Source organism: Eupeodes corollae, chromosome 2 (assembly GCF_945859685.1).
Source record: "Eupeodes corollae chromosome 2, idEupCoro1.1, whole genome shotgun sequence".
NCBI lineage: Eukaryota > Metazoa > Arthropoda > Insecta > Diptera > Syrphidae > Eupeodes > Eupeodes corollae.
The window spans coordinates 134599485-134622584 of NC_079148.1; the positions used below are offsets into that span (position 1 = coordinate 134599485).

A 23100-nucleotide genomic window follows, 5' to 3' on the forward strand; every position below is an offset into this window, starting at 1 on the left:
ATCTGAGACCTTTTTTCTTGTTCGAAAATTATAGGTTTCTGAAAATTGACACCACAAGGTCTTAGTCAAAAAAGATCTGAATTAGACAAAAAATCAGAACTGACAGTTAAATTTTCGAAAAAAAATCATCATCAGCTTCTCGGTCGTCATGTGAACAAATTTCACGTAGGGGCTTAAATGTTTTCACCAAATCCAGAGCAGAAAAAGTTTATGACTATAGAAATTTGGTAATAAACCGTGTGATCTGAATGATATTTTAAATATTTTTCCTATTCAATATACACAAAGAAATTTTGTTCGAAAATTTAGAACATGAAATGTGTATTCCATAGTTTTTTGGAAAACCTCAATGTCTAACAAAATGATGTCTTTCTGGAAATGAGAAGCATGTATGGGTCACAAGTATGTACTTCCTCATTTAGGATTTAATGTTATTTTAAGATTTTGAAATATATTAAAATAAGTTTAGCTTCAAAAACTTAAATATGATTTAATTTCTCAAAAAAAAATTTCGTCGAAAATCGTTAGGACCGTTTCTTAATAATTTAATATAGTTTAGAAATGTTTTTTTTTTTACAGCAGTTGTTTGGTACTTGCAAACATACGTTTTAGTTTTCAATTCCGTTAAAAATATTGACTAGTTTTTGAGATATCGAATTTTGAAAAAAAAAAAACATTAGAAATTTTTGGAGACTTCTATAGACTTTACCAATGGCACTATTAAGGTGGTCATTCCAAGTCAGAGTGCAATTGAATACTAAGTGGTCCTATGTTTCTAGCAGTGCTAACATATTCAATGGTTTCGTCGTCAAGTTTCAACAGATTTAAACCCGATAGATCAAAGTTTTTCCGATGTTGATTTCACAGGGTTAAGGCGGAGATCGTTCTTTTTTGACCACTGTGAAATGCGGAGCAGATCCTCGTTCATTAAAGCTACAACATCATTGTTAGCCCCAAAAGGTCGACTTGTCGGGAGCTGCACATTATCAGTATAATGATGAATTAAACATTGTTTAGCAATTTGTGGTAATTCATTTATGTAAAGTGAGAAGAGGATTGGTCCAAGGATAGATCCCTGTGGCACTCCAGTCAAAACATTAAGAAATGTCGACGAGTATCCTTTGGCCACAACGCATTGTTGCCTTCCGCTGAGATACTAAAGAACAAGCTTTCAGTACTCTTAAGAAAACCCAAAGTTAATTCGCACCTTTCTACAAAGAATTGAGTGGTTAACAGTATGAAAAGTCTATGAATAATCTAACAATGTTAACAATGTAACATGATCACTGTCTATTGCCATTCTTATTCCATCAGTTACAAAAGGTCGAAAACCAGACTGACAGGTAATTAACAGGATGTTGATTGTAAGATAATTTTGGATCTGCCCCAGAATAGTTTTTTCAAACATCTTCAAAATGGCAATCGGCCGAAATTCTGTACCTGTTTTTTTTTTCGGATATTGGAGTAATCTTAGCCTTCTTTCATTCTAAAGGAAACTCGGAAGTAGTCAATATTCTGTTAAATATGTAGGTTATATAGCGCAGCTAATATGGAAGCAGTAGTCTCAAGAACTTGGGGTCCATTTGGCCTAGGCCAATAGCATTAAATTTATTCGATATTATTGCCCCTACAATGTCTTCCTCTTGTATTCTTGTAAAACTCAGAAAGCTGTTGATAGCTGTTGGTTCCTCCTCAGTAAGGAAATGAACGGGTGAATCAACGTTTTAGGGAATTGAAAGAATCCATGTTAAAAAAATAATAGATTTAATAATAATGGGGTTAGGTTAGGTTAGGTTAGGTTAGGTTAGGTTATAGTGGCTGTCCAAGATTTAAACGGACACACTTAGGCCAGTTTAATGGCCCATTGTAATACCACATGAATCCTAAGGCTTTCTCCTAAGCTCAATGGAACCAGTTTGAGTCCCTTACGAAATGTGAGAGGCTGATTATGTTGATATGATTTAGATCGTTAAGATCGTTAAAGAAGAACTCTCCTAGGTAATTCTTCCAAGCCAGAGCAGGCCATGTAGAAGATGAAGAACTTATTCCTCCTCTTCCTCGTCCATACAACTTCTGCAAAAGGCATTTGAGAACACGCCTAGTTGCGTGGCGTTATCCTATTAGAATAATCCGGCGGTTTTTGTAAAAAAATTAACTTTTGATTTTGACAAACAGAATTGTATGGGGACTACTATCATTTTTGATCACTAAAGCAATGAAAACGAAAAAGCCAAACGCGAACGTCCAAAAATAATAATTCCTAAATTTGAACTCTATCGACCCAACGGTATAGGCGAAGCAAGGACGAACAGAAATCAGCGGTGCCCCCTTTTCGACTTCTCTGACATCATAATGTAATGTTTCATTAAAATCTTGAGTCAGACATTTTTTGCGAATGCAATACTTGCCATATGTTTAGTTCCTTTATGTCGCAAGTAAAAAGCCTGTTTCGTGTCCTTTTAAATGGTTGCATGTTTAATGCCAATTCGTGAATTTTAATTCACTCAAAAATATTCTACATCAGTTCACGTTTCAAGTTTATGGGGTTGTTATTCTTTGAGTTATAACCTCAGCAAATTTGAAAAATTGTATTTTTTAAAAACATCGTTAAAGAACAAACAGGATATTTCATAATTGGGTGCGGTTGCTGTTGGGAAGGCTCCCCTTTAAAGAGTATTAGTAATACGGCCTTGAATATTCATGAAAATATGCTTTGGCCAAGAGGCAAAAAGGAGACGAAAATAATTTTCGGCTTTGAGGGCCTTTTTGGGCGCCATATTTTCTACGAATCATTTAAAAACAAATCTTCTAGATATATACCGAAGAATCTCAGAAGCTCCATCGTATGTTAAATAACTCTGCAACTTTTTTCTTGCTGTTGTTGTTGAATAATTCACCTAAAATGGCAACCATACACGTTGTATATCCTTTCTGTAAGTACCTTAAAATGTGTCTTAACTTCAACTTGCAACAAAGTATTAAAATTCTTCGAAAACACTTTTTGAACTTTAACAGAATAAAGTGCCAATGACAAAGTTGTTGGTTATTGTTGTTACTCTTATATAAATGGGTTTATTAAATTCTCTTATCGTTAAGTGGGACAATCCCAATTAAAACTATATCAAACTAGGTCAGTTCAAGGAGAGTTGATGCTCAAGGAGCACACATTCTGTCGTCCGTCCCAGAGTCAGAGTCAGAAATTAAATGCCTCTTAAAAACTTCGTAAACTATACACGATTTTGTGTTCATTAATCAATACAACGGCAACGTCAGTGTGTCCTAAATTCGATAAATCCCAAATACTCAAGGATGTGTTCCCTCTCAATCTCCTCACCCAAATAGCTTACACAGACATCCAATTATCTCAACCCCATTTCCACCCTTACCTTATACATAAAGACTATCAGAGAAGACGTTTTCAATTTAATTGCTCTTCAACTATTCGAGCAGATGATGCTCATTCGGTATGATGTGTTTTTACCAAAAAAATAAAAACGAAATAAGAAGAAATGTTGGTCTACTTACGATTGAAATTGGCCGGCACATTCCTGGGCCGGGGTGGTGGTCTAGGAGGCAGCGGTGGACCCTGGTCCTCCTCGGAGGTGGCACCATCTGTAACTTTAACACCGGAATCCGCTCCATCGCTGTAAACCTCGATGCCAGTCGAGTAATTCTCCTCATCTATTCGTGAACGTTTCTGCATGCTTCCAGCCCTAGCCTTCGAGCTCAGCAGTTGATCCCCTAATCTGTTCCTGCAAGATGGATGTGTGACGTGAGAACAACTACTCGTGTGGCCTACTCGAGTTCGGACATTGCTATACCTGTGGCTTTTTCTGTGATTGTGCTGGCAGCAACGTTGCAGGATGGCAGCGTTGTCTTCGGAGCCGCTAGGAATAATCTCGTCCGCAGAGACCAGTCGGGATGAGCTGCGTCCACTAGGGTGGTCAGCGTTGGCATGATGGCCACTGGCTTCGCAACACTCACAGTCTTCGTGCTCGTCATTTGTGGTCTCATCGAGCGCCTGGTATTGGTGGTGCAGCGAGTGCTGGGAGGCTTGTGTTGCGGGTGCTGTTGATGGTGCTGTATGGTGCTGGTGTACTGTAACAGCTACATGAGTTGCACCACTAATTTGCCTGTCATTGTTATCCTCACAAGCGGATTGGCAGCAGCCAATGCGTTCTGGCAACAAAGGTGGTGGCAGTGGTGGTGTCGAAGCCCTCGGACTCCGGCTCCGACTCGGACTGTTTGGCCGATGGTGCTGGATGTAGTGATAGTGGTGGGAACAAATGCAGGAACTGCTATCGCCTAGACTAGATGATGAAGGTGGGTGAACGGACGCTGAAGCTGATGCTGATGGTGATGCTAATGCTGATGGAGCGGCGGCGGCGATGGTGGTGGCGTTGTTGGAACTACCGGAGGAGGCGGTAGTGGTGGCAGTGTTGGGCAAGTGATGGCAATGGCATCCTGGTGAAAGAGGTCGATACATGGACGTGCGGTGATGGTGGTCACATTGGATATTGGCAGTTGGACGAGAAATTTCGTTTAGTCGCATTTGCGAAGACATTTTGTACTTAGTTTTGTTATCCATGTTTCAGATGGCAGTGATTGGTGAATAGTAGGTGATGTCCTTCTGAAATAAGACCGAAAGGAAAAGACATTTATGTTAACATCAATATGGCTTTGTGTGTATGTAAAGTAGAACAGACATTTTAATTTATAAGAAATGAAGACCTCTATAAAAGAGCTTTATGTTGTTGTGTACTTCTCATAGACAAATGTTATATTGATTGTCTATTGATTTTTATCATATTCTATCAATTTGAAAGCTTTTGTTGGAAGTACGTTTTAAGAACTTTAAGGACGTGGCCCATTTCTGCTGCATATACTTCTGAAGCTTGTATTAATTGAATAATTGGATGTTGAACTGTATGCGTTTTATTTCAGTGTTCCATACAAAATTTAACTACAGCTGCTTTTGACAGCTGTCAATGCAACAGTTTGAATTCTAGATTCCATTGGCTAAATAGATCAATTTTTTATAAATTCCGTTTGTCAAAATACCAATCATTTTATTGGGCAAAATAAATGTACAAATTAATCCCTGCTTGCATCAACACCAATGCAATTTTTCTTGTCTGTCAAGTGTCAGTTTAATTGATGTAGTTAGAGTTTTTTTATCTGTAAAAATTGAAAATATTTCAAAAGCAATTCATGGTCAATATTGGTTTTTGTTTCTTCAATCTCATTTTCTTATTCTAAAGTACATCGAACATAAATTAATTTAAACGATCATTTGACAGCAACACTTATCATGAAAAAAAAAAACAATCAATTTTCATTCGAGTTTTAGTTTAAACAAAAATATAACAAATTAACCATTGGAAAACTCAATTATTTTCAATCTTAAACAGGGTCCGCCAAACAGTTTTTTTTTTTAAACAGGGCGCAAAACGTCGAGTGCAGCTTTAGTTCTGTGGCACGTAGCGTGCGCCGCTGTCCTATTAAAACTAAATGTCGCCAATATCCTCCTCATGAATTTTTGTGAACAAAAATTCGTTTAACAGGTCCGATATGGATCGCCATTGACTGCAACGGCCACTCCTTGCGCATTTTCAAAAAATGGCCCAATTATGCCTCTGGACCAAAATCTGCACAAAACAGTGACTCGTTTTGGTTGTATCGGCTTTTCGATTTATACGTGCGGGTTTTCTGTGCCCCAAATGCTACAATTTTGTTTGTTTACATACCCGCCAAAAAAAATGAACTTCATCTGAAAAGAATGGCAAAATCTTTAAGTCGTTCAAATTTTGAGAAAAATCGAATTGACAGTTTTTCTCTAAGTCGATCGCAGGCAATATTTCCAAGCGTTGTTCAGGCGTATTCACAACCATATTCGTTCAGCAGAAAACTAATTATCTGTCAAATCAGAAATGAGCTAAGTGTTACCATTTGCGAAATAAGAACTAGTTGAAAAAAAAAACGTCAGATTTTATAACGTTTTTGACATCTGGTTACATTTTGAGAAAAATCGAATTGACATTTTGTTTTATAAAAAAAAACGCTACTTAAAGTTAATAAAAATTGATATTTACTCAAATATCAAAGACATTGGCTTCGAAGTAATTTTATCTAATCAAATCCAAATTTTGATATTTTTATTTAAATCCAACAGTCAATTTGTTCATAAAAATTAAAATCGAAAAAAATACTACTATAATTGGTAAAAATTGACATTTGATTCTCGCTATCGTGAATTGATTTCAAAATGATTTCATTTTCTGCTAAATTTTTGTGTCTTAGTAAAAACTTTAAAAAAATGCTACCAAAATTGTTAAAAAATGGTTTGCGACTAAAATTTCTTAAAGAAAACTAATATTGAAATTAAACTTATTTTATCATATGTAAAATATTGTTGTTAACTTTTAGTTAATTAAAAAAAAAAAAAAAAAACAAATCATCCAATTTAAGACCATATCGAGACTTAAAATTTTGTTGATTTGGATTGCATTGTTTTTGAACACGTCCATGAGATTTTTAAATTAAAATTATTTTGATTGGGCGGAGGAGGACATTGATGTGTTTGGTTGTTTTATGATTATACGCACACTTCCTCACATAAAGTATTTCGCAATTTTTAGACGAACCGAAATGTCAGCCTCAAATTCCCATTTTTGAAATTGAGTATTTTTGGTTGTAAGTTACTAGGCCCTGGTTTTCGACGAGCTGAAGCATCACTATTCTTATTTATTTGAAGACTTGGGTTTACCCACGACTTCATCCGCATTAGATAGTTTTTTTTTGGATAGTAGTGTAAAAACCTAAGCTGTACTTTTTGTACGTATGTATGTTTGAATTGTGCCGAGATTTGATGAGGCCATACTAAGTGTGATTGTCATAGGTTTGTTTAGGTTTATACAATTTAAGAAGAAGATAGGTTACTGCAAAACATTTTTATATACGACGTTTTTTGTTTTTGAGACTCGTGAGCATGCTACATGTAAATGCTTTCAGAGGAAATTGTACTCTTTTAAACTGAAACGGCAAATCGGTTGGGAATGCGTTTGCTATTTTAGCCATGATTATAGCTTTTATAATATTTCTTCTTAGGTGAGTAATTTGAAGCCGTGTACCATTACATAACTTTGGTGCTGCAAGATTTCTGGACTGGAACACCAACCTTTAATCTCAACTTATGAGAAGGCACTCCTGAAAATTCCAAAGAATTAAGAAACTATGGGGCATGATGTTACGGTACTCGACGATATCTCCCTCCACGTCCGACATAATTTTTTCGTTTATCTGGCTAACTATCTCATTAGTTGGAGCTAAAATTGCCCTCTCTCTCATGACTCAACGTAATCGAGTCGTTACAGTCTGTTGGCATACAATCTTCTCCGGTTTTTAGAAGAGCAGCGGCATATTGTCCTGCTTGAGAATCATTGTGTAGCTGTACTCGCATATTCGTAGTCATACAAAACTTTTGTGCATGTACACATAACACAGATGCTTTCAGACATGCCTTTTATTTCATCTGCCAGCGTACCTCTAGTAATTACCGACAGGGTCTGTCTAAAGTCGCCAGCTAAGAGAACCACTATCCCTCCCATGATAGCCCGGTTGTTCTTGATGTCTTTCAGTGTACGATCTAGTGCTTCAACTGCTTTTTTGTGGGACATTATACATTCATCCCAAACCAACAATTTACACTGACAACATTCTTTCACGCTAACTACTTTTGCTCATATTACATACTGGCGTTTCTTCATGAGCTAAGTTCAACCACAGTTTCAGAACCGAGTGGCGTCCACCACTAAGCAGCGTAGTTAATATTCCTGAGGAAGCTACTGCTAAAGCAACTCCATTGTTTTGTCGTGCCTCCTGGAGCATCTGAAAATAGCAAACCATATTCTTCGCTGGAAATTTTGTGTATAACTGTGTCAAAAACTTTTTTTGTTCTGAATTGTGGAACATCCTTTGTTTTTCTCTGCTATAAAGCAACAGTATCATAATTTAATTCTCGAACTGAATCACTGCTCACTTCCCCAATTCTCTGTGGTCTGGTCATCCCAAATTCAGAGAAATCTTTCCCTGTAATATTTGTAACGTGATCTTCTACAAAATTAGACGACCCATTGTAAATTATATCAGTCGGTTTTTCTTCCTGAAATCTGTGTAAACCATATCATTTTTAAGCGAATCTCAAGGATTTGACAGTCCACATGTTGCAAAAAAAAGCTCTCGCACTTTGGGAGCAGATTTGCATTTCTCGCTGGTTGTCATTTTCTAATAACTCTCTGGCCTCACACGTCTCTCGAAATGTTGTAAATTCTTGATCATTATGCTTTCTTAGATCATTAAAAGAGGTTTGCCCACGCACATGATGTAACAGCATTCTCAAACAGAAACATTCCATGGAGCGTGTATACTCGCCCTAAAGAATCTCCAGATTTGACACCAGGCCAATTTTGAACTGACACTACTTGAATGCGACGTTTCCATTCTTTTCATGTTGCATTCCAGGTGTAATATCTTGATACCTGGACATAAAGAATTGTTCTTGAAAACTCATCTCTTGTACAGACTTCAAAAAATGGGGTGAGAGTCGTGTTAGGTGGAGATGATAGCCTCTCTTTTAAATTATTTTCCGTAAAATAAGACACTTTGGCCGTTTTTTAAATGCACACTGGGGTAAAAAGTAGCATATTATGTCCTTTCTCGGGTATCAAAATATCCCCATACCAAATTTTATGCAAATTGGTTCAGTAGTTAAGGCGTGATTGAGTAACAGACAGACAGACAGAGTTACTTTCGCATTTTTAATATTAGTATAGATATAGATAGTATAGATTATTTAAGTTGAGAACTAAAGTAATCGGTTAGGACTGCGATCATTCACTATGTTTCGATCCTTTTTCAGTATTTTAATTTACGTATGTTTTACGGATTCAAAGTTCGAAAATTATTAAGAATTTCTAGGAGTGTGCATATTCAATTTATACATTTTAAATTCTTTAATATAAAGGGTGATTACTTTAGCTATTATCTTCTTGGCAACACTGGTTTAAACAGCTGACCCAAGTTTCGTGTTTTGTCAAACCTCTTTAGTTTGGTCTATAATTTAACGATGCATTGTCTTACAAACGAAGAACGCTTGCAAATTATTGAATTCTGTTATCAAAATGCGTTCTGTGCTAAGAAAGTTCATCGCGCGCTTCTTCCATTTTATGGTCAGTTTAATCGACCCACTGAAGCGGCTATTTGGGCTAATGTTACTAAATTTCGCACCAAATTTACATTGTTGGACATTAAACCACCAACAAGCTTAAGTAGAGTGTGAACTTAAGAAAATATCGCAGGTGTATCGGCTAGTGTTATTGATGACCATCAATTATCGATCCGTCGCCGTTCGCAGCAATTGGCCTCTGTTACTCAACAACGTGGAAATATTGTCGGAAGATTTAGGTGTTGCCTTTCAAAATACAGCTGGTGTAAGAATTGAAGCCGAACGACCTACAGCAACGTAAAATTTTTGCTGGGTTGGCCGAAGATGTACTTTTTTAACGAAAATTGTGTTCAGCGACGAAGCTCATTTTTGGCTCGATGGGTGAATTGGTAGAATTGTCGATTTTGGAGTGAATATCAGCCAGAAGCATTGCAAGAGCTACCAATGTATCCGGAAAAAGTCACAGTTTGGTGCGGTTTATGGGCTGGTGGCATTATTGGACCGTACTTCTTCAAAGATGATGCGAATCGTTACGTAACTGTGAATGTGAGCTTTCCCGTAAGATAATATTCAACTTTTTTTGCCCAAAATGCAAGAACTTGATTCGCATGACATGTGGTTTCAACAAGACGGTGCCACATGTCACACAGCACGCGCAACAATAGACTTATTGAGAGGCGAGTTCAGTGAACATTTTATTTCACGTTCGGGACCGTTCAATTGGCCGCCTAGATCTTGCGATTTAACGCCTTTAGACTATTTTTTGTGAGGCTATGTTAAAGCTCGTGTCTATACAGACAAACCCGCTTCAATTGACCAATTGACTCATTTGGAAGACAACACTAAAACATTTATTCGTGTTATACCCGCCTAAATGTTTGAAAGAGTATGCCCAAATTGGACTAAGCGGGTGGACCATTTTAGCGCAGTCAAGATCAACATTTTGATGAAATAATGTTCAAAACATTTAATTATATGGAGCGTACTATTGATTCCAACGGCTTAGATAAATAATTCATGTAGAGCGAATAAACATCAATGCTCCAGCCCCGAAGGTCTTCGAATCCAATCCCGTGGGACGGTGCAGTACAGGAACACCGTGACTCAGGTGGCGCACGCAGGTGGGTGAAGACCTCAACCAACTTGGCGTGTGAAACTGGATACAGTTAGCTAGGGACCGAAGTGGCTGGAGACTCATGTTGGTTAAGGCCCAGGTCCACTCCAGACTGTAGCGCGACCTTAAGTAATTAAATTACTCGTAAGTACTACCGATTCAAATAAAGATTTAATGCATTTTTCTTAATTTTATGTGTTTTTTTTTAAAACTTTCCTATAGCTTTAAAAAAATCGCTCTTTACATTGCGACTAAGGTACATATCGTTAAATAAAAAAGAGGCTGGGATGCAACCCACACTGATAACTTCCCATCCATGTTGTCCATGTCAATATCTCGAAATTTTGAAAAGATATTTGAGTCGAAAATCAATTTTTATCAACTTTTGTTAAATTTTCTTTTAAGTTTCTATTTTTTGTAAAACAACCGTCAATTCGATTTTACTCAAAATTTTATCAGATGTTAAAAACTATATTTTTCGTTGCAAAAAATTGTTTTGGAGATAAAATCATTTTTATTCGTAAAATTTTCGACGTGACAATTTTTTTCAGTTTTTTTGATTTATAGAAAAACCGTTGATTGGATTTTTTTTCAATACTTGTTTCTTATCACGTTACAATATATTATAAACAATTTAATTAAAGTCTTTAGCCTCATTGGTTCGTTAGATATTTAGGGTTAACTAAAATTTGTACATTTTTTTAAACTGATTTGGTAAAAAAGTCACCCACGCAATTTCCTTGACAGCCATTTCTGCGTCTTTCTTTATTATTCTATGGTTAACAAATGTATTTTAAGTCGATATCTTTACTGGTTCTTGAGCTATGAACGACGAAAAAATGTACAGACATCTTTCTAAAAATCTTTTATTTCTACTCTAGGGACCTTGAAATGTCGAGAAATGTCAAAATTTTCAATTTGGCAAATCGGACCCATTACAATAACTTCCTAGGGGAAGTTAAAAATATTATTTAAAATAGCTGAAATTGAGCTTCCTAATAACACTAAAACTGTTTTTCAAAGTGACCTACTTAAATTATATTTTATTTATTCATCAGATTGCAAAATTTATCGATATATTTATAGGTTCAAGATCAATGAAACTCTCTTATTAATATTTATACAATAAAATCATAATTTCATTCCAAAATAGAAAAAAAAAAACCGTAAACTTTGAATTTTATTTGCTTACTTTACAAAATGTCGTTATTTTTGCACATATAAGTTGTATCATTGAACGTCTTGACAACAGCTTGAAACATCCGGATTTGCATCTAATAATCATAAGTTACAACAGAAATCAAAAGTCATGTTTTTACACACTTTGTTCATTCAGCAAAATTCAAATATTATAATAATATAATTTGTCAAATATTATAAAACCTTCATAAATTATATGCATATCCATGTATGTATAGAAGTATAGGTTTGTATCTATTGTAAAATGTCCAAACCTATACACACACCAATTATTCAGTCTGATTGCTGATCCTATACTATTTGTATTTGTTTTACCACAAAGATACCGCTCACTGTTAATGTTGCTGCTGCCACCTCAACCTCAATTATAATGAAAAACAATACAAAAACAAAAAACAAAAAATCAACGAATTTAAATAAAGTCTCAAGTCTCACCACCTTTTTGTTTATTTTCTCAACTCCGAGATTTATTTGCCGATTGAAAAGAATCCCAATAAATCTGTAAGATTAACTGAGCAACAAAAATGAAATATTTGGTCCAATAAAAAGAAGCTTTAGTTTTTGGGGAAAGCGCCATATAGAATATTTATTTCTTCAACGGTAACACAGAAACAGAGATATTTCCGCGTGAACCTCACCTTACTTCACCCCATCCCACCAACACCCCACCACACCACATCCAGCCTTATTTACGGATACAGCTAGGTAGGTACTTTATATCCAATCCAACACAAAAAAGACCATGAAACAACCCTTGCTCTACCAGACCACACCACTTAATCATGAGTTCTTCCCATGATGATGCTATATAGGTATGTAGATACTTTACCTACTCGCATTGTACCTATGGCCGCAACCAGTTTCGCGGTGCTGCTAAGGCTGAGACTGAGGCTGCTGATGATGATGATGATGAGCTCTGAGCACTCACGAAATGATACAAAACTGGTTCCGATGCTGGTATATGGTGGAACCGGCGGAGGAGCCTCTCTGTTAGCCTACTCGACTCGACTCGGCCTCAGGATTGTTGGTTTTCGATTCGGTTGTTTCGCTTAGTCGAGCTCTATTGAAATCGAAAATACATAATTATGTATGATCAGTGATCACAATTCACTACTTAAAGTATTATGACTTCTTTTTTGTCGTTTTTTTTTAACAATTTATAAAAAGGATAGTTTTGAAGAAATATTTTTTTTTAATATAAAAGATAAGTCTTGAAAAGCAGTCTATATATCTCGAATCTTTCATTGAGGAAAAAACATTTTGGTTGGTAGTGTACACTCCTCTTTTTATGTTTATCTAGTACTCTTGTTTTTGATTGGAATGTTATCCCTGGTTAAGCCTTAACTAGATGATGACAATGATGATGTTCTCCGTGGATGATCACGACAACGATGAAGCGGACAGTGGTGGGAGTTTGACGGCAGAGAGGTGTTGATATGCATCATGGATCTTGGATAATCATGTACCTTCCTATCTTCTCATAGAAGTAGGATTTTTAAAATTTAATAGAACATTCCATGAGGAATTAATAGTCAATCAGGGAATATGATTGATCCTACTGATGGTGATGTCGGCCATCATGCGATGTATTTTTAATTGACTCTAATGCAGGTGGGTCAAAAGCAGGCATATCAAATTCAGCTTTTAATTGCTCGATCTTTAAGGCCTTTTAAAAGGTTTCAAAATGAGTAGACAGTTAAGAAAATCCAAACCAAAAAAAAACTTCCAACAACATGAAAATTGTTTTATCTTTTGATATCTTTATGCAGATGGTATGTATATCGCCGTTGTTGGCTCTGGCGTTAACATCTTTTGATCGAGAATGTGTCAAATAATTTCTTTTTTTTTACATAAATTCTGAAACTAAAGAGAACGCCATCACAAAACATAAACTTAATTCTCGAGTTCAAGTTCTTTTTTTTTCGTTTTTCTTTTATTTCAGGTTTATCTGACTCAGTTTTGAGGAGTTCAATTTGGAAACATAAAGAAATCCCAATACTTATCGTTATTCTTTGGTTATTCACGGGAAAAATATTTTATTTACGAAAATGATGTTCTTTTTCGTTGCGGTATTGGGATGCATTTTAATTATATTCGAGGTGGGATGTTATTTTATGGTATATATGTAAATTACGACCAAGTGACATAATCATTGCAGATGTTTTACTCTTGTTGCTTGTTTGATTTGATCAGTTAAATATGGGGTTTTATTTTTATTACCAAACAAATAAAACATCAAATAAATTGTTTTCTTTTCGTTTTTCAAATTGAAATCGTGTTTTTTTTTGTTATTATGGAAATGAGAGAGAAAGGAATTGTTTTTTTTTTATTAAGAATAAAGCGTTAAATGGTTCTGTAAAAGTTAAATAAATGAGTATTTTTATATCAAATTAAAATATTCTATAAAGCGGTATTTTTATTAGAATTTCATTACCACCATTCAATGGAATTTATTTAGTATTTAAAACACATAGATTTAAGAAAAATGTATTCCTTTCTCTTGCTACTTCTTTGTTGTCTTTGAGATGTGAGACATTTTAGTGAAGTCTTTTAAATTTATGGATAGTAATAGCTCAATGGAAATGTTTTTATGATTTTTTAAAAACAAAAAACTGTTATTAATTTGATTGACATTTAGAATATGTTTGTTTGTTTTTTTGTGCCAGAAGGAACTAATTCCCAAATCCGCACCGCACCTCCCAGTAAAGATGAGATCGTTACCGCAATTAAAGCACTTAAGAACAACAAAGCGGTAGGACTTGATGAAATTTACGCAGAGCTTTTACAAGCAGCACCAACGTCATCAAGCGAACTGCTTCATCCGTTCATAAAAGAAGCCTGGAACACCGAAAGCTTCCCCAATGAGTGGAAGAAGGGAATTATCGTCAAGCTCCCAAAAAAAGGAGATCTTACAAAGTGCGAAAACTGGAGAGGAATTTGCGTTCTTCTGCCAGCCGTTGCCAAAATAGTGGCAAAAGTTATACTGGAACGCATCAGAGAGGGCCACACTGGATCCACGCTGGATCCTCCTGTATTGATCATATTAACACCCTGCGGATCATTATTGAACAGTGCATTGAATATTGATCACCACTACACCTGCTGTTCATCGACTTCGAGAAGGCCTTTGATAGCGTTAACAGGGAGTTCATCTGGTTAGCTTTGCGGAGAAGAGGCATCCCAGAAAAACTAATTGCTATTATTAAAGCAACAATCCAAGTGTCACGTTCTGAACGATGGTTGGTCGTCAGATGATTTTGAAATCCGTAGCGGAGTCAGACAGGGCCAATATTGTTTTTGTTGGTGATAAGCGATATACTGTGCTCAGTTTTGTCAGGTAGCGGATTGATCCAATAGGCTTTGATATCCTATTTAAATCACTTGGATTACGTGGACGATTTTGCTTACTCTCTCATAGGATCATGGATCTCCATCAAATGACAACAAGTGTGGAGAGAGAAGCAGAGGTTGTGGGACTGAAAATTAATTCCGGCAAAACAAAACTGATCAGCCTCGGAACCCGACCATGCTCTCAAATAATGGAAAAAGTGGAGAGCTTTCAATACCTTGGAAGTATCTTTTCCATCAAAGACGGAACCAAACAAGACGTCATTAACCGCATCGGTAAAGCAAAAGCGGTGTTCGGTATGCTGTCACAAATTTGGAGGAATAACTCTATCAGCTTAAGAACAAAACTACGACTGTTTCACACAAATGTCTGCTTCTTTATGGGTGCAGCACTTGGAAGGTTACTTGAGCCATAACAAGAACGCTGCAAACCTTCGTAAATATCGTAACATTCTAAGGATTTTGTGGCCAAACCGTATTTCAAATGAGGTACTTCATAGAAGGACAGCCAGGAACCTATAGAATCTATAATATGGAGACGTAAGTGGCAATGAATTGAAACATACGCTTCGAAAAGGTAACGACTGCAATGCAGTGTAATCCGCTCACACAAGAAGGAAGAAGACCTGGACGACCGAGAAGCACATGGCGCAGGACAGTCAAGCGGAATCATCGTCACTTGGCAAGAGTTGGAGGGAGCTGAAACTCATCTCCGGAAACCGTACACGATGGAGCGTAGGCGGAGTAGAGGCCCTTAAATGGTTCCCAATGGACTTAACAGGTATGACGACATAAGTAGTAAGTAGCATTTTCAAATGGTTCATATTCACAATAACTATACAATATACATCTACATTTTTAGAAAAAAGTTTTGAACAAAACTCAATTCATAAAGTAGCGGCTTCTTTGAAAAATACCGATTCCTAAAGGATTTAAAATTGTTTATTATTATTAGTTTCTTTGAGTTAAAAATGTTAACCATAACAAATAACTAAATGGGATACATTTGTTGCAGTTTCTCTATTTTTCTCAAAAAATATGTTAAATCAAAATGCTGAGCAAATGGTTCTAACACAAATGCATACAAGGGCGAATAAAAAATTAAATCAGAATCATGAAAAAACAGAAAATCATGAAGTTATCTTGTTTCTTTCGGATTTATTTCGTGACAACTATAAAAAATCGTTATAAAACATAACAAACTCCTCAATCATAAAGCACTATACTAAATTTAAATAAATATTTTAATATTTAACTGCGATGTCAAAGAAAACTACCAACATCAAGTTTGCTACTCAGCTCTTTTGTTTGTTCTTAGATTGAATGCGTTTTTATAATAACCCGAACTGTTTGCGCAAAACTTCTAGATTTAGGGAAATGGTTTAAAATTATGTATTTATAGAGGTTTGTGAAAAAATTTGGGAAAATATTAGCAGCTCTAGCTATTGGGGAATCGGCATTATAAGAGTTTTGAAACAAAATTCGAGATCACGAAAAAATTGTAATGCTCTATTTCGGGAACTCATAGAACGTCTCAAATTATAAATTTTATACAGATGGGTGTTCTTTGAATTAAAATTAAAACTAGTACATTTGTTCCCGATATTAAAATGTCAATTTTTTTTAATTTTCCCCCATGTATAATTTAAAATAAAACATACAATAAGTGCGTTTTTTTGGAACTCCGTATATAGAACAATGATGAATTGCCAACAAAAAGATCCGCAGTAGCCAGATTTTTGTATTTAAAAATTGGTACAACTGAAAGAAGATCTGTCAAAATAATAATTTAAACAAAAACACACAAATAAAAGAAATGTTTGTGAAAATAAAAAGTTAAAATTAACTTAGTAAAAAAAAGTAACAAAAACTAAAAAAGCACAATTTACAAGCAAAGTAGTAAGAAAACGTCAACAAAAGTTCATTTAACAACTGCTTCAAGAAGGGGTTTCGTTCGTAGGCTACTAAAATAACATGTGGCGTTGAAGCGAGCTTGAAGCTCGCCTCAATTCTTTATATACCTGAATCGAGTTGAAATGAGAAAACCCTGTATGGAGGAGTTGGTTTTACAGATAATACATTATGGTCCGATTATTTGCATGTTTGTGTACAAACAAAATAGTTTTTTTATAATCAAATTACAAAAAAAAGTGGAGTAGGTATTTTTATATTGTGCTGAACTATTTAGTTCTTCATTGTTTAGTACGAATCAATCTCACTTGCACTTCACATATCGAAAACATCTAAACACTATTTGCATTTTAGAAAGTGCCGTCAAACTTAATCATTTTTAAATCTTCTTGTGTGGTGGAAACACGAAAAGTAGCTATTAAATCTAATGTGAGATAAACCTTTGCTGGAAATTATCTTTTCCATTCTTATTCTTAACAAAACGAAATAATATCAACAGTAACAGATTGATTTTTTTCGCCAATAGAAAACACATGCTTCCAAATGCAAAACTACTCAACGAACACTGCCATCTAGATACGAATGCAATATCAATCGTACCAAAATTTGAGAACGAAATCACATAAGATCCATTCGAGACTCGTATAAATGTCAAAAACCCTTCCATAGTAAGATTCTACTCTAACTTTTATCGGTGTTATTCATACTTTGGATATTGTTTTTGTTCTTTGTGTAAAATTCTACTATACTATGGATACATTTTCCTACAAGACACTGGTATTATTGTAACAATAATTTCCACTTGTTTTAGTAACAGTAGGAAAAAAAATTGTATGCAAATTAAAATCGTGAGGAAAAATTGTGATTCAGGTTCGGACTTTACAAAAAACAATTAAATTAATAACTCTATCAGCTTAAGAACAAAACTACGACTGTTTCACACAAATGTCTGCTTCTTTATGGGTGCAGCACTTGGAAGGTTACTTGAGCCATAACAAGAACGCTGCAAACCTTCGTAAATATCGTAACATTCTAAGGATTTTGTGGCCAAACCGTATTTCAAATGAGGTACTTCATAGAAGGACAGCCAGGAACCTATAGAATCTATAATATGGAGACGTAAGTGGCAATGAATTGAAACATACGCTTCGAAAAGGTAACGACTGCAATGCAGTGTAATCCGCTCACACAAGAAGGAAGAAGACCTGGACGACCGAGAAGCACATGGCGCAGGACAGTCAAGCGGAATCATCGTCACTTGGCAAGAGTTGGAGGGAGCTGAAACTCATCTCCGGAAACCGTACACGATGGAGCGTAGGCGGAGTAGAGGCCCTTAAATGGTTCCCAATGGACTTAACAGGTATGACGACATAAGTAGTAAGTAGCATTTTCAAATGGTTCATATTCACAATAACTATACAATATACATCTACATTTTTAGAAAAAAGTTTTGAACAAAACTCAATTCATAAAGTAGCGGCTTCTTTGAAAAATACCGATTCCTAAAGGATTTAAAATTGTTTATTATTATTAGTTTCTTTGAGTTAAAAATGTTAACCATAACAAATAACTAAATGGGATACATTTGTTGCAGTTTCTCTATTTTTCTCAAAAAATATGTTAAATCAAAATGCTGAGCAAATGGTTCTAACACAAATGCATACAAGGGCGAATAAAAAATTAAATCAGAATCATGAAAAAACAGAAAATCATGAAGTTATCTTGTTTCTTTCGGATTTATTTCGTGACAACTATAAAAAATCGTTATAAAACATAACAAACTCCTCAATCATAAAGCACTATACTAAATTTAAATAAATATTTTAATATTTAACTGCGATGTCAAAGAAAACTACCAACATCAAGTTTGCTACTCAGCTCTTTTGTTTGTTCTTAGATTGAATGCGTTTTTATAATAACCCGAACTGTTTGCGCAAAACTTCTAGATTTAGGGAAATGGTTTAAAATTATGTATTTATAGAGGTTTGTGAAAAAATTTGGGAAAATATTAGCAGCTCTAGCTATTGGGGAATCGGCATTATAAGAGTTTTGAAACAAAATTCGAGATCACGAAAAAATTGTAATGCTCTATTTCGGGAACTCATAGAACGTCTCAAATTATAAATTTTATACAGATGGGTGTTCTTTGAATTAAAATTAAAACTAGTACATTTGTTCCCGATATTAAAATGTCAATTTTTTTTAATTTTCCCCCATGTATAATTTAAAATAAAACATACAATAAGTGCGTTTTTTTGGAACTCCGTATATAGAACAATGATGAATTGCCAACAAAAAGATCCGCAGTAGCCAGATTTTTGTATTTAAAAATTGGTACAACTGAAAGAAGATCTGTCAAAATAATAATTTAAACAAAAACACACAAATAAAAGAAATGTTTGTGAAAATAAAAAGTTAAAATTAACTTAGTAAAAAAAAGTAACAAAAACTAAAAAAGCACAATTTACAAGCAAAGTAGTAAGAAAACGTCAACAAAAGTTCATTTAACAACTGCTTCAAGAAGGGGTTTCGTTCGTAGGCTACTAAAATAACATGTGGCGTTGAAGCGAGCTTGAAGCTCGCCTCAATTCTTTATATACCTGAATCGAGTTGAAATGAGAAAACCCTGTATGGAGGAGTTGGTTTTACAGATAATACATTATGGTCCGATTATTTGCATGTTTGTGTACAAACAAAATAGTTTTTTTATAATCAAATTACAAAAAAAAGTGGAGTAGGTATTTTTATATTGTGCTGAACTATTTAGTTCTTCATTGTTTAGTACGAATCAATCTCACTTGCACTTCACATATCGAAAACATCTAAACACTATTTGCATTTTAGAAAGTGCCGTCAAACTTAATCATTTTTAAATCTTCTTGTGTGGTGGAAACACGAAAAGTAGCTATTAAATCTAATGTGAGATAAACCTTTGCTGGAAATTATCTTTTCCATTCTTATTCTTAACAAAACGAAATAATATCAACAGTAACAGATTGATTTTTTTCGCCAATAGAAAACACATGCTTCCAAATGCAAAACTACTCAACGAACACTGCCATCTAGATACGAATGCAATATCAATCGTACCAAAATTTGAGAACGAAATCACATAAGATCCATTCGAGACTCGTATAAATGTCAAAAACCCTTCCATAGTAAGATTCTACTCTAACTTTTATCGGTGTTATTCATACTTTGGATATTGTTTTTGTTCTTTGTGTAAAATTCTACTATACTATGGATACATTTTCCTACAAGACACTGGTATTATTGTAACAATAATTTCCACTTGTTTTAGTAACAGTAGGAAAAAAAATTGTATGCAAATTAAAATCGTGAGGAAAAATTGTGATTCAGGTTCGGACTTTACAAAAAACAATTAAATTATTACGTAAGAACTAACAACTTATTAATATCTCTTGCTTTATACATTTTAAAGACTAGATTACTTAACAGAATAGCCATGATTTATAGGAAAGCATGTAGTTAAGGTTATTAGTTATGATTCATTCAATTTTAATACAAAATATAACTTAGATTTTGTATTGAACATACAAAATTATCAATTATGTTTCATTCAATATTATTGAAAAATCTTACTCAAATTTTGTATTAAAAATAGAAAACGTATAAATCGTTTAAAGGATACAAAAGACGTCGAAATAAGCAAGGACTTGCGCACCGTTCCGAGGTTTAGTTGCGATTTTCTGTACAAAGCTTAAATTTTAGGTCATGTTTTTTGAAAAATGTTTCCCTTATAATACCCGTGTTTTATTGGAAAATCTATCGATAGTATAGTAGGATTTTACACGAATAACAAAAACAATATTCGCAGTTTGAATACTACCGATAAAAGTTAAAGTAGAATCTTACTACGGATGGGTTTTTGACATTTATACGAGTATGTATGTATGTGATTTCGTTCTCAAATGTTGGTACGATTGATATTGCATTTGTGTCTCGCTGTGTGGCTGAGTTCGTTGAGTAGTTGTACATTTTGAATCATGTGTTTTCCATTAGGGAAAAAATCAATCTGTTACTGTTGATATTCAGACCTATCATGAATTGCATCGTAATCGGAAATTCTTACGAATCCCGAAAAACTGTATCATGAAATCCGTTTATAGTGGAAAATCTCATAAAATTTTGCATTGCGATTTCGATTTAATTCATGACAGGGCTAATAATTTAGTTTTGTCAAAGAAAATGGACTTATTGGGATTATTTTGCAAGACAAAACAATAGAAAAGATTATTAAGTTTTGCTGTGTTTCCACTAAAGGCTTATCTCAGTTTAGATTAAAGAAATCTTTTTGGTGTTTCCACCGCACAAGAAGATTTAAAAATAATTAAGTTTGGCAGTAGCTGGAACTACTCCATGTGCAATTTTTTTTTAATTTGGTTAAACCAAAACTATATGTTTTGTACACAAACATGCAAATAAACAGACCATAATGCATTATCTGTAAACCCAACTCCTCCATACAGGTTGTTCTTCACGAATTTTGAATCAATCTGGACCCCGACCGGAATCGAGTTAATTCAAGCTGATTTCAACTCTATTCAGTTATATACAGAATTGAGAGGAGCTTCAAGCTCGCATCAATACCACATGTAAATGTAGTAGTCTACGAACAAACCCTCTTCTTGAAGTTTGTACTGTATATTTAAGCTGCAAATGTTAAATGAACTATTTTTATAGAATCTCAATTTCCAGATGTTTTCTTACCATTTGTTCATGAAAATTGTCCATTTTAATAGTTTTAGTTAGTTTTTCTTTTGCTGAAGTTAATTTTAACTTTTGATTTCAACAAAATTTTCTTCTATTTGTGTGTTTTTTTTGTATTATTATTCTGACAGATCTTCTTTAAGTTGTACCAATTTTTAAATACAAAAATCTGGCTACAGCCGATGCGTTTTCTTACGAATATTCTACTATACTATTTATAGAATGCCAAAAAACACGAGTATTGTCTTACTCTTAAAAGTCTTAACTCATTTAGTGCATAAATACAATAATTAAATTTATTTAAGTTTTTTATACCAACTTAACTTATAACCTTACATTACGGATGGACCTTCTCTTTGCTATACATGCATAATTTCCGAAGTACAAATGAATTTAAGTCAAAATTTCAAAAATTTTCCATTAACACATGCAACAACTGAAAACGAATGCTCTAGAGGCAAATTGAATCAATAATATGTTCATTTAAACTATACAAATATTATATTTCCTAATATTAGAAAGTTGAAGTGTTTGTTTGTTTGTTTGAACGCGTTAATCTCAGAAACTACTAGTCCGATTTGAAAAATTCTTCCAGTGTTAGAAAGGGTATTTATTGATAGCTTTAAGCTATAGGCAGTTGTACCCGTGGCATTATGGTTAGTGCATTGGATTGTCATACCAGAGGCCTTGGGTTCAATCCCTGCCTACTCCATCTAAAGTTTTTCTCAAGGGTACTGCCTCTTGCGAGGAATAGACAAATCCACCAAGAGTAATTCTTGTCATAAAAAGTGCTTTCTCAAATATGCCGTTCGGGTTCGGCTTAAAATTATAGCTCCCCTCCATCCCTGACAACATATCTTGCACACAGGAGTAGTTAAAACTTGTAAGTCACTAGGCCTTAGTTCTCAACGGACTGTTGCTGCATCCAATTTATTTATTTTTGTATAGGCTATATAGATAAAAGCAGACCACCAATATAAACAATGTTTCAAAATCGAAAAAAGAACTTCCACTTCGTGATCTGCAGAATCGGTTAAAGTTTTGCTAAAATAATGTATTACAGAATTGTTCTCCTTTAATAGTTCTAAAAAAAAGTCCGTGACAGCGTATATCTATTATTCAAAGTTGTTCTACATATTTCTCGTTTAAAACTCAAAAACCAATTGTTTCTTGTAAAAAAAATAAAATTCAACAAACAATCTTAAGCATTCTATAAAAGAGATTATCCCTTTTTATTTCTTTCAAAAACAAGCATAACTGAATTAATTGATTGTATACCTTGTGACTATGCACAAGTTGTTTTGTTGTTTTTTTCTGTTTATCACAAACTAACTGCAAAGATATTCTATTAATTTTTATTATAGTTTATTGCATGCAACATGTGCCAATGCCTCATGTTTACCGCACTTAAAAAAACACACACGCACAAAGTGCATGCGAACAAAACCCAAACCCATGCTCTTGTGATGTGCACGGATAACATTTTAAAATTGTATCCACCGCATAAAGTGAGATCCAACAAAGCGTAACTATTCCTTTAGCTGATAAATAGTTACAAACTAAGTCAACACTT

The 23100-nt window shown here is 34.5% G+C and overlaps 1 protein-coding gene across 2 annotated transcripts in view; it reads right to left on the bottom strand.

Annotated features, from left to right (window-relative positions):
- Positions 1-23100, bottom strand: part of LOC129945735 (uncharacterized) — a 101814-nt gene that overhangs the window by 77119 nt on the left and 1595 nt on the right. The window contains exons 2-3 of one of the 2 annotated variants that reach the window (XM_056055615.1): positions 3822-4630; positions 3526-3752 (exon numbers count right to left, since the gene is read on the bottom strand). In XM_056055615.1, the coding sequence (XP_055911590.1) occupies positions 3526-3752; positions 3822-4588 (994 nt within the window). In that variant the 5' untranslated portion in view covers positions 4589-4630. Of the gene's footprint in view, positions 1-3525; positions 4631-23100 lie in introns of both variants that reach the window. The other variant, XM_056055614.1, reaches the window with a different exon arrangement.